The sequence below is a fragment of the Mustela nigripes genome, chromosome 8 (genome assembly GCF_022355385.1).
Source record: "Mustela nigripes isolate SB6536 chromosome 8, MUSNIG.SB6536, whole genome shotgun sequence".
Taxonomy (NCBI): domain Eukaryota; kingdom Metazoa; phylum Chordata; class Mammalia; order Carnivora; family Mustelidae; genus Mustela; species Mustela nigripes.
In genome coordinates, this window is record NC_081564.1 from 31,201,133 (window position 1) to 31,214,318 (window position 13,186).

The 13,186-nt window shown below is 36.4% G+C and overlaps 1 protein-coding gene across 2 annotated transcripts in view; it reads left to right on the plus strand.

Annotated features, from left to right (window-relative positions):
• Nucleotides 1-13,186, plus strand: part of SPIRE1 (spire type actin nucleation factor 1) — a 187,856-nt gene that overhangs the window by 21,367 nt on the left and 153,303 nt on the right. For both annotated transcript variants that reach the window (XM_059409150.1, XM_059409151.1), the window contains exon 2: nucleotides 3,515-3,549. In XM_059409150.1, the coding sequence (XP_059265133.1) occupies nucleotides 3,515-3,549 (35 nt within the window). The remainder of the gene's footprint in view (nucleotides 1-3,514; nucleotides 3,550-13,186) is intronic.

Below are 13,186 nucleotides of genomic sequence, written 5' to 3' on the forward strand. Positions count from 1 at the left end.
TTTTTTTAATGACATTTAATATTAGGAATAGTTCATTTCTTAAAGCCATTTTATTTTATTTTATTATTTTTTAAGATTTTATTTGTCAGAGACAGAGAGAGCCCAAGCAGAGGGAGTGGCAGGCATAGAGAGAGAGGGAGAAGCAGGCTTCCCGCTGAGCAAAGAACATGATGCAGGACTTGATCCTAGGACCCTGGGATCATGACCTGAGCCAAAGGCACTGACAGAGGCACCTGGTGTCACTTAAAGCCATTTTATATCATTTTATAGGAAGACTGGTGTTTGTATTTCCTAGGACATGAGGGAACTTGTCGAGCAAATCTTAAGAGCAGATAGAATATTTCAGAATGAGTTAAAAAGGAGGGCCTAAAAAACACAGCCTTGATTCTTCCGGCATTACTAAAATGCCCATTCTGTTTGGGAAATGCCAAGCTGAAGTCTTGGTTTGCTGTGCAAATCATTCTTTGTCCAAGTGTATAAGCATGTTAATAATACTGGAATATTTTGAAACTCAATAAGAGTCATCCCAAATGTTTCCTTTTATTGTACATTGTCAGAGAGTTAATCTAGCCTTTAAAATAACAATAAATCAGTAAAATTGTTAGCCTTATTTAAAGAATTGATTCACTGCATGTAATAACCTTAAACCTTGGTTCGGCCTACCATCGGCTTAGTTTACTCAGCTTGTAGAAAGTGAAGTCATAGTATTCTAGGTTTTAGAGGGATTCCTTAGATTTGTTTCTGGAAAGGTGATTAACCTATGAGGAAGGACTCAAGAGTTGTCAAATGAAAATTTCTCGGTTGCTATATTGGCAGTTTCCAACTGCTAAATCAAGGAGTACATTACCCCATTTCTCCACAAGCAGGATTCTAATGCGTAGGTCGCTGTGATAGCACCTCTGTAGTCCCCTTCCCTAACCCTACTGGTTCCTGCAAGTGGGAATGGAGGACAGGGTAACAACCACAGCAATGCTCATGACAAGGGTCAGGATCCTTGGATTCTACTCAGCTCTGTCATTTTGTGAAGTCATTTGACTTGTCAGGCTCAGATTACTGATCTATAAATGAATGGATTGGGCAGGATGATTTCCAAGGTTCCTTTAGCTCTGCTTTCGTGTAATTGGGATTTTCTGATCCCTGGGTCAGAGTCTGGGCAGGGATTTGGATGGCAGAGTAGGGTAGGCCGTCAGGCACTTCATAGTGAACCACATTTCCAGAGTTGCGTGTTCAGTCACCAGATCAAATTGAATAACCAGAAGCAGTGGTGCACGCACACAAAAATTTTTGGTATTCTTTATAGGAAAGCATTTTCTGTTTTATCATAGAGGTCATTGAAAAAACCTTATTTCCTAAGACTTGTGCCATTTTGACATCACTTTTGAGTACTTCATTACTTTCTGGTGCAGAAAGATGTTCCAGCTTATCCTGTAATTTGTCGTCTTGGTAGACCCACTCATAACTTCAGCTGTTCAGGGTTAGGCCTTACAGAGCACATTCCCTGAAATGCCTCACCTCCACCTATCCCATCCGTGGAGTTAGCTAGTCCCCTGAGTACTGGTTCCTTTGAGGGGGAATGGGCTAGGTGCATTCTTGCAAAATAGGGTGCTACTACTTCTCCCTCTTTTGGAGGAAGAGCTAGGAAGTTGTTGTTGTTTTGTTTTTGAAATTAGGTAATATCCAATTCCAGTTCACCACCACAGGGCTCTTCCTCTCCTTCCCACATGTTAGGTACACAGGGTCTTTCTCCCTCAGTTCACGATTCCCAGCAACATCAGCGCATTTGTTTGCTTAGTGCTGCAGTATGTACAAAACAGTTTGAATTTTTTTTTTTTATCAACTTTACTACCAACAACAAACCCACCACTTTCTTTGCAGTTCTCTTTACCTTAAGAATTATTATACTAAGATGGACATCTATGTACTCTCAAAGAGGTTACTCTCTGTTATTGTTGTCTTAACACCGTATTTTCCCCTCCCTCCCTGCCTCCTCCTTCCTGTCCCTCCCCTCCCCTTCCAGAGTAGACACTCTCAATGCTTGTTGAGAGGTAGTCTGTGCCCTTTGAACTGCTGCTGTTCACAGTACTTTCCTAGGTTAAGCTAATCACCCCCTCTATAGGAGTTGTAGGATAATTAATTTACCAAAAGCGCTAATGTTCTGAGCAGTCATATATATATATAAATAAAAATAGATGATATATAACTGTAATACATAGTTTCATTCAACAGTACATAAATATGTAAATATGTATGTTATGTATTTATCAAACCATAGTATGTAAAACCTTTGTATATTAAACCATTTTATCTCTGTGTTCATATAATCTTTAATTATTTATTGCTCATATATAATTTTTAATCCACAGAACCCATGGTCCCTTGTTTTCCGGTCTCAGTTTCAGCCAGTATTCCACATTAGGACTATTAGGTCATCAGAAATTGTGGATTTCAATTTTTTTCATTTTAAGAGTCTGGAGGCACATAAAAAAACATTGTGTTTTTTTTTGTGTGTGTGTGTGTGGTATCATTATAAACTCTAGGGTGAATAGATTCTCATTAAGCATTAAAGAAAACACAGACTGCTGGAACCAGCACAGTGGGCTAGGACTAGGTGTGGGAGTCAGAGGCTGGAGAGAGCAGTTTGGAGGAAGGATAGTGTTGTTGGAAGAAAGGAGGTAGAGGTTAATGTATGTTTGAATGGAGGACAGTGATTTTAAAGAAGTGTGGACTGGCTGTTTAGTACCCAATATAAATATGTAACCTGTTCTTTTTGTTAAAACTGCTTAATAAATGATCTTCAAAATAGCTGTTTTTTAATTTAAAAAGGATGTTTTATTCATCAGCATTGGCAGAAATGTATAATTGTATATGTTTCTTTTGCTATTATGTGTCAGTGATGAAGAGGAAATATTGATGTTGGTACAGCCAAATATTGTTCAATTATTGCTGTTCTTTAGGTGATCCTCTGTTGGAAAATTACTAAATTAATTATGTGGTTTTGTCTAATCATATATTAAAGAAAAACAACCATCAAATATTAAAGAAAATATTAGTTTGAGACATTTATGCTTTCATTGAAATGATCACTGTACCTTTAAACTGGAAGATATATTTGGAGAAAAGTTTAAGAGTCTTTTGAAGATTTTTTGAAGGTATTTTAGAGTATTTTGAAAGGTACTTTTTAAATGCCGTTAAAGTATTTTAAGAAAGCAAGACTCCAATAAAAATATTTTTATTACTTTCATTAACTTGTATATATGCATATTAAATATGTGTGTGTGTGTTAGGTCTTATTACAATTGAGTATATTCTTCCCATCTTCCTACTTAGTATTTTCTTATTGGCTTATTTAAACAAATCTCTAGGTAGGACCTTCTAGAATATTGGTCATTCTAGCACCTTCTATTTGCATATTTGCATAGATATAATGAAACCATGCCAGGATAGCTCAGATATTTTTATCAATGATAAAAAAGCTAAAATCCATTGGAAGTAACTTTTTGTATTTTTATTACAGGTAAATTGGGATATTCACATTGTACTGAAACAGAGGTAAGAGAAATACTCAAATATTTATTAGTAAAGTAGCTTTGCGGTTTCTTTAGATTTACTTAAGTATTGAACTATATCTCATGGGTTTTTGGTCTTCTGACAAGAATGTGTTGAGATAGGTATATATCTTTTACATTTATTTTTTATTTATTTATTTTTTTAAGATTTTATTTATTTATTTGACAGAGAGAGATCACAAGGAGGCAGAGAGGCAGCAGAGAGAGAGGGGGAAGCAGGCTCCCCGCTGGAGAGCTGATGCTGGGCTCAATCCCAGAATCCTGGGATCATGACCCCAGCCAAAGGCAGAAGCCTAACCCACTGAGCCACCCAGGCGCTCCTATCTTTTACATTTAAAAAGAGTAAAATGTGAATGAAAAAAACAGTTATTTTGCCCACATAAGTACTTCTTGAAGATTTTATTTTTAAGTAATCTTTACACCCACTGTGGGGCTCAGACTCACAACCCTGAGATCAGGAGTTGCATGTCCCACTGACTGAGCCAGCCGGGCGCCCCTCTTGCCCATATTTTTGAAATGCCAGTGTGTGTTAAAAAGGTTAGCTTAATCATGGTTTTAAAACTTTCCCATGTTATAAGGGAAAGAGCCCTTAATAAGAATAGCTTAAGTTCAGTTTTTTTCATAATCTTATCTGTCATAATAAATAAATCATTTAAATATGTTGAGCTCCTTTGGAGCTGCCTTGGTATAGGAAAAAAAAATAGGGGTTTGGAAACAATATTTCAGTAAGATTAATAATGAATCAAATAGGGACGGCTGGTGGCTCAGTTGGTTGATCAACTGCCTTCGGCTCAGGTCGTGATCCTGGAGTCCCGGGATCGAGTCCCACACTGGGTTCCCTGCTGGGCAGGGAGTCTGCTTCTCCCGCTGACTTCTCTCTTTTCATGCTCTCTCTCTCTCTCTCTCTCTCAAATAAATAAAATCTTTAAAAAATGAATCAAATAGTTTGTTATTTGTATAAACAGGTTTAGTACTTTTTCATAATTTAGTTCCAAATTCTGATTGTGAACTTTAGGGAATTTCCATATGATTCTCTGTGTTACTTGCAGGAATTTCAAGGGTAGCACTGAAGTATGAGGGTAGCATCCATGAAGTTCTGGTGTTCTTTTCAGCAGCTGTTGCATCATCTTTACATTAGGAGTCTTGGGTCTTTGTTAATAGCAATGCCTAGATAAAGGATTTAAGAAGTTATTTTTCTAATAGAATAAATAGTATGTCTACATGTTGATGTAGATTTTAGTAAATTTCAACTGTTATTCTAAATAAAATGTAAGCTTCCTAAAGGATATTGTATAATAAAGAAGCAAGAATGATTTGTTCTTTTTTGCATTCAGAAATCATACAGTTCATTTTGCATTTTCAACTTTGGAAGTAAAGATCATTTTTTCCAGATGAGCTCTAAAAATAGGCTAGAATTTAATTTTTTTTAAAAGTAGAACTTAAAATTTCTATATTGTGAGAATTTTTGATGTACTGTTTAATGTAATATAAAGGAGTGGGATTTGATTTGAGTCAGAAAATATAACTTCTTTCTATGGTTTCTGGTGTGCATTTTTCTAGCTATGTAATTCTGAGCAGTAACTTTTTTTCTCCTGCTCTCCTAGAACTTTGGCTTTCTTATCTATAAAATGTTAATTCTAATTCCTATTGACCTCAGGGTTGTGAAACTTTAAAGAGCAAATATATGTGAAAATGTTCAAATCCTGAAGACACTGTTACATATTTTATATATATATATATATATATAAAATATATGTATATATCAGGATGACTAAGTTTCATTATTCTGTCTTATGTTGTATTACCATAAAATCAGCATGGTTGTAGCATTTTGTTTAGTACTCACTTTGTATAAGAATGTCACTCATTTTATCTCCCTAATCTCCTAGTTGGTAGCCCTTATTCTTTGACCATACCTTGGGTAACCTAAAGAATTGGAATCTAAACAGAACTGCCTTTCAGGATTTTTAAAAATAACTATTTGATGAGGGAAAAAAATCACAAGAAAAAAAAAATTCAAACTGAGTATTTAGTTAACAGCTCAGAGTATTTTCTAGGGTAACAGTGGTTAGAGACTGGAATTGTGGAGGGTGATTTATCTTTTTTTTTTTTTTTTTTTTAATGAGAACATGTCTGTATTACTTTGTTAATTAAAATGATAAAAATTAGGGGCAGTAGAGGTTGTGGGAACTACTTTTTCAAGAAGTTTGGTGACCTAAGAGAAAGAGGAGACAGTTTATGTAGAAAGTTTTGTTTTTTAGGGAAGGTGGTACATTTGGGGGGTGGAGCATGGCAGTGGTAAGGAAGCAAAAGAGAGTGAGGTTGGAGTTCAAGTTAGGTTGTGGGGATTTGCTGAAGTCAGACTTAGGAGTAACCCAGGCTTGACTAGAGCAGTGGTTCTCCAAATGTGGTAGGAGGGCTCTAGGGAGTTCCTGACACCCTTTCAAGGTCAGACAGTTTTTGAAATAATACTAAGACATTATCTGCCCTTCTACTTTCATTCTCTTGAGGGTACAGTGGTGTTTTCCTTGGCTCCATGACTGTGTACTTATGAATGTCATGCCAGACCTCAGAAGTAGATAAAAGATCTAGCTGGCTTTTATTAAGCATGACCTTCAAGAGTTTTACAAAAATGTAAAACAATATCACTCTTCTCATTATTTTTTATTTTTGAAAACAGAGGTTTCTTTCCCATAAAAATGTTACTTATATTAACATGTTTAATATTTTAAATGATTTAATTAAACTGATTTGATTAAAAAATTTCTCAGTTTTAATTTTTTTAAAAAGATTTTATTTATTTATTTTACAGACAGAGATCACAAGTAGGCAGAGAGGCAGGCAGAGAGAGAGGGGGAAGCAGGCTCCCCACTGAGCAGAAAGCCCAATGCGGGGTTTGATCCCAGGACCCTGGGATCATGACCTGAGCTGAAGGCAGAGGTTTTAATCCTCAGTTTTAATTTCTTTTTCTTTTTCTTTTTCTTTTTTTTAAAGATTTTATTTATTTATTTATTTGACAGGCAGAGATCACAAGGAGGCAGAGAGGCAGGCAGAGAGAGAGAGGGAAGCAGGCTCCCTGCTGAGCAGAGAACCCGATGCGGGACTCGATCCCAGGACCCTGAGATCATGACCTGAGCTGAAGGCAGCGGCTTAACCCACTGAGCCACCCAGGCGCCCTCAGTTTTAATTTCTAATACAGGAGATGTTGATAGATTATGGTTCACATACATAAAAGCTCCTTGGACTCCTCAGTAATTTTTAGAGTGTCAAAGGGTCCTCAAACCACAGCCTGAGAGCTGTTGGGCTGGAGTGTAGTTAGCATGGGTATTTCTGCCTGAGAAACAGAATTGAGGGCTGAGCACAGTAAAACCACAGTCCTGAGGAAAACAATGGGAAGTTGAGGGAATCTTTGATAATAAGGATTTAAGCCAGTCTTTTCTGTCCGTAAGACTGCAGGGTCATTCCCGAGAGTGAAGTAATCCTGGATCAGAAAGGTGATTGCTAGAGCCTCTTTTGCCCTTCCATTGTTCTTCTGTTGAAAGGAGATGCTCATCAAGCGCTGGCATTAAATGCAGACCAAGAGAAGGGCTGCTCACAAGCTGAAATGAGTAGAACTGTGAAGGGCCCCGGAAAAGGTGGAAGAGCATGTTGCTTGCTCTGCATTGTGGTGCTGGTATGGTGGGTGTTTGTGCTTTGGCCAGATCCTGGTTCCACCCTTCTCCCTCACTTCTCGGCCTCAGGATTCCTCATCTGCAAGATGGGTTGTTGTGATTGCAGAGAGGTTAGCATAAAGCTCAAGTAAATGAATATAGCTAATTATTCTTAGTTGGAAGGTGTATACTTTCCTGGGATGGATAAAGTCATTTTCTTAAGCAAGGCTCATGGACCACTAGGAGCCTCAGGATGATTGCTAGGGAAAACAAATCTCTTTCTGGGCCTTTAGGACCCTCATAGAGATATACAACTTTAATGGCTCAGCTGTGTATTTTAATAGTTTTTGTAGTACATAGAAATCATATTAGGAATTATTTTCTGGTTTTACTTTTAATACTCTTTTTAAGGCTTTTCTTTTTATTCAGAAAAAACAAAGTTATGAGTTTAGAGAAAGCAAGGAGGCCATACACGGGCAGTCAGTCAACTCTTTATGATCTTATACCTCAAGACAGCTTAATATTTCTAAAAGATCAAGTACTAAACCTTATTTCTCACTGGAAAAATTTTTTTTAAAAAAATTTATTTTTAGAGAGAAAGAGCGGGTGCTCTCATGCAAATGCGTAAGTGGGGAGGAGGGGCAGAGGGAAAGACTCCCCAAGCAGATCCCATGGTAAACACCGAGTCCCTTGCAGGGCTCAAAATCCTGACCCACGAGATCACAACCTGAGCTAAAACCAAGACTCCCATCCATGCTCAACGAACTGAACTACCCAGGTGCCCCTGTTTGGAAAATTTTTTTAAGGTACTCAATTATACTCGTATATTCCAGCATTTGAACTCATTAAGGGAAATCCTTCATTTAATTTGTTTTAAAAGACATTGTGAAATTTAAAAAAAATTTTTTACTTTAGTAGACAATTTAATTTTTTTCTCTATCTCTTTTGAAATTTTTGAAGGTGTAATTTACATACAGTAAAATTTACCTTTTTCAGTTACCATTCTTTGAGTTTTAACAGATATTCATTTGTGTTAACCATCTCTGCAATCAAGTTCTGTTACTTCCCAAGCTCCGCCAATGCTTCTTGGTGGTCCCCATGTCACCCTCCACTCCTCCTTCAGGCCCTTGTCTACTGCTGATTTGTATTTTGTCCTTTCATTTTGAGAAGGGCATGTTATTTAAACAGTGCATTACTCCTCCTTCTCCCTCTCTGGGAGTGCTCACAGCTTGGTCTGGTCATTTATAAACTCTTAAGACTGACCTATACCTGGGGGTACTTGCTTATCAAAGAGGCAGTTCTGGTCCACAGTTTGGGGGAGGTTTTGCCTTCATTTTACAAGTTTTTCCTGCTGCCATTATTTAAATAATTTTGTGGGTCATACTTTTATATTTGAAGAAAACTGTCAAGCACTTAAAAATACTATAACATAAAGGATTTGAATTTTTAAGTATTTTAATTGAGGCATTTTCATTGTTATAAATTTTTAGCTTTCCAAATTTCATCACGTTCCAGTTTTCTATTAACCATCACTAATTATGAAGCCGTGAGGCCCTTTCCCTTCAGCCGGAAAGAAGGTTAAATGAATAACTAGAACAGTCCTGTTCCCTTGCTAGATTAGCTGTGTTTTAAGCAGCATAGGTTAAAGCATTATATAAAGTTAAATGAACTTTTGTTGATACTTTAATCTTGACAAAGCTAGTTTATAAAAATCATAGCGTAGCAGAAAAATGTAATCTTTACTAAGGGAAACTTTAAAAAGATATGTGCTCACATCTTAAGAATAGAGTTCATATATACTGTACATAAATACTATGTTTCATTCTGACATGCATCTTTAAAAAATACTTTAGAGCTAACTATACGCTAAATACTGTTATAGACATTAATTTAATCCTCATAACAAACTTAGAAACAAACTCTAGAAAGAGACCTAAGGTATAGAGAGATAACTTGCCCAAGGCTGTATAGTCAGCATGTTGCAGAACCACTTCCCTCCACCCCTCATTTGTTTGTCTTTATCCAGCCATTGTGTATCTGCAGCATAATACATCTGCATAATGCTAAAAATTAGTTTAGTGTCCCATTTGGGGCAGTGAACTGGCTGAGTGTCTCCTTATTCTGTATATGTCTCTTACCTGTGACTACAGTTTGTGGCATTGTGTTGCCAGGGACTGTGTTCCTGCTCAATGTAAACTGGGCAAAGGAATGATTGCACCCCCTGAACTTTCAACCCACCTCCCCCACCCTTATTGGTTAGATGAACATAGAGTTCTGTACTGTAGTAATTTGTGAAGTAGTCTGATTTTGACTTACTCAGAATGACTCAAGAGTTGTTATATATGTTTGAACCTCCTGGGAAACCAGACCTAGAATTAGTCTGCTTTGTGGGGGAACCCAAAGATCTTGAGAACAAGCCAAGGAATACATCAGAGTTAGTGTCTTGGACTTACTCCATTCTGATTATATAGTTTTTGACACAGCAGGACTATATGAAAATTTTTTATGTTTCCTGAGCAACCTAAAATAAAGTACCAAAGGTACTATGTAGGAGTTTGCTGCTTTAACGCAGTGTAACATTAAAAAATTTCCTGTTTTGTGTTTAGCTAAATCAGCTCCCTGACCTTTGATTTCACCCTGGCTCATGCAGAGTCAGTGGCAGTTGGATGAGTAATAACCTCTTTTAATTGACATTTGATATCCATTAGTTGACTTCAAAAGGAACTCAGAAATGAACGTGAAGAAGTGTATACATTTGACTCTTGAACAACATGGGGATTAGTTGAAAATCTAGTGTGTAACTTTTGACTTCCCAAAAAGTAAACTGCTGTTAACTACTGTTGACCAAAAGCCTTACCATAACATAGTTAACAGATACTTTTATGTCATATGTATTATATGCCATATTACTATAATAAAGTAAGTCACAGAAAATGTTATTAAGAAAAGCATAAGAGAAAATCCATTTATAGTATTGTACTGTATTTAACTGAAAAAAAAATACGGTATAAGTGGCCCATTAAAGTTCTTGTTATTCAAGAGCCAGCATTAATATTTTTATGAAAATATTTGCATTTGTGTGTAATTTTATTTGCATAATGAGCCTGTTTAAATAATTGTGAATTAGCACTTGATACCAAACTAATTAAACTTAACTTAAATCTTAAAACAGAAACAAAAAGACAATTACTGTCATATCTGTTCTTTCAGCAGAAGGCTTTCTCTGATTTTAAACCTTACTTTAAGGTTTTATAAATGGAATTGCATGACAAGAAGTTAAAATAATGATATATGTTCTATAAAAGGATTAGAAGAATAAGCTCCATTAACTGCTGGTAACCACAGCTTTTTCTCCTTGGTCAGCAGGCCAAAAGAAATGGGAAGGATGCTCACATTCTGTTTCCTGTGCTGTTGGATTAAAAACCCCAAACATGCTTGAATTTACATGGCTTTTTGGTTGACTTTAACTTAAATGGTTTGGAAATTGGTTTATGTGTCCTCAGAGTAAATTGTATCTACCTTTGATTTACTACTTCTGAGTGTGAGTATTAGTAGAGCTTGGTAGTAAGTTATTAGTGGTGTGATAAATAGGTAACTTCACTTAGATTACATGTATCAACAGATAGAGACTGGCACATTATATTAGTTACTTGTTACATTTAAAATACATTTCTCCCTCCCTCCTCGCTTCTCTCTTTCTCCCTGCCCTTTTCTCCACTCAGACCTCTCTCCTCTCTCTCATAACATTTATTATCAAAATGTCTTTCTGTATTGTAGTCATAGATATCTTAAGTACAGGGCACATGGTTTGACCATAGGATGCAAAATTTATACACGTAGTGTTCCTTTGTGTAGTTTTTACTTTATTTGAAGACCAATAACATTTATATAGATATTTCTACTAAAGGGTTTCCAAATAGCCCAGATTATCTGGGAGTAAACATAATATTCTTGAAGGAGCAGAAAGTTTACCCTGCAGGTATCTGAAGCACCTCTACGTACTTTGATAATAGCGTAAAGTGTTTTCTTTCCTTCTATCTATATCTTTCTTTCTTTCTTTCTCTGTCTTTCTTCCTTCCTTCCTTTCAAGATTTTATTTATTTATTTAACACAGAGAGAGGGAGAGAGAGAGAGAGAGAGAGACAGTGAGAGCAGGAACACAATCAAGGGGAGTGGAAGAAGGAAAAGCAGGCTTCCCGCAGAGCAGGGAGTCCGATACAGTGCTCGATTATAGGACCCTGGCATCATGACCCGAACCGAAGGCAGGCACTTAAGACTGAACCACCCAAGCAACCCAAGTAGAAAATTTTCTTAATGATTTGCCTTATCAGGGAGCTATATCAATCTGCCTTAATTAAAAGTTTAAATATTTAATAAAATAAGAGTACTTTTCAACACAGACACTACAGTGCTGAAGGATCAAGGTGGGAAGGAGCTAGATTATTTAATTGTCTTTTTCAAAGTACCTTTCATCTTTGTAGGAATGATATATATTTGTTGAAAAATTAGAACATCACAGAAGGATACCAAGAAGAAAGTAACACTGTATATCCTACCATCTAATGGTAATGGCTGTTTATTCTTTTAGACATTTCTTCACATATTAACATAACAAAATTGACTTATTCTTTGAACATCCATTGTGTGCTACTCTCAGAGATACATGTATCTTTGCATTAAAAATACTTGGCTTTAAGGAGTTAGCCAGACTGAGGGAAAGGGTTTAGTTATAGATACAGATATATGGATGGAACTTCCCAGGCAGAAGAAAATCACAGTGAGGACTCTTAGGAGATCAAACTGTTTTTTGAAACTGACAGAGCACTAGGATGTCTGAAGCATAGAGAATGTGAGAGAGGGTTGTAGGAAATGCAGGGAAAACAAGGTGGTGCCAGGTCTTATAGGTCATATTATAGGTCCATTTTTCTCTTCGAGAGAAGAAACATTTCTGTCTGAAATTTTCTTCTATTTCCTTTAAAAAATTTTTTTAAAAGGTCTATATATTTTATTTATATGAGAGAGAGTGAGAATAAGAGAGAGAGACCGTAAACAGGGTGGAGGGACAGAGCAGAGGGAGAAGCAGCCTCTCCACTGAGCAGGGAGCCCAATGCAGGACTCGGTCCCTTAACCTACTGAGCCACCCAGGCACCCATGAAATTTTCTTCTAATTCCTAAGGTCTTTCTTCTTCTTTTGTTGTGCATTCTTTATTTGCTGTTTGCTTATATTCTTCTTTGAGATAGTATTTATATATACATATTTCATCAGCTTTTTGCATCATTTCATTAAATTGTTATTGTAAGCACATAAGTGCTGTTGAATGCATGGGTTTGGGAACAAATCTTACAGACACAATTAAAGTGACCAAATTAAATTAAATAAAGTGACACAATTAAAATGACCTAAAGAGTAGCTTGCCTACTCATGGCTATTAGTAGTCATGGAGACTAGTAGCTATGATCTAGATAGAGGGCCTGGGGAATATGAGATGGATAGATAGAGGCTGATTAAGAGAGTTTCTACTGTTCACTGTGGTGTCTCTTGACATCATCCTTCAATTTGGTAGAAATTCTTACTGTATTTGGTAGATAGAGTTAAAAAAAAAAACACATTATCCGGACAATTAGATAGTTGGTACTGTGATAGTTCCCTAGTTTCTTTTGATAATGGTGCTTTCTTAATTTTTTGTGACAGCTTTATGAAGGTATGATTCACAGAATATAAGTGAGCCACTTAAAGCATGCAATTTATTGGTTTTTGGTATACTCACAGAATTATGCAACCATCATCACATTTACTTTTAGAACATTTTTGTCACCTCTGAAAGAAATCCAGTACCTTTAGCTATCATCTGGCATTCCCCAGTACCACCATGCCAAACAGTAACTGATTTTCTTTCTATTTCTGTTGATTTGCCTATTCTGGATATTACATATAAGTGAGTTATATAATATTTGGTGATTTGTGCCTGA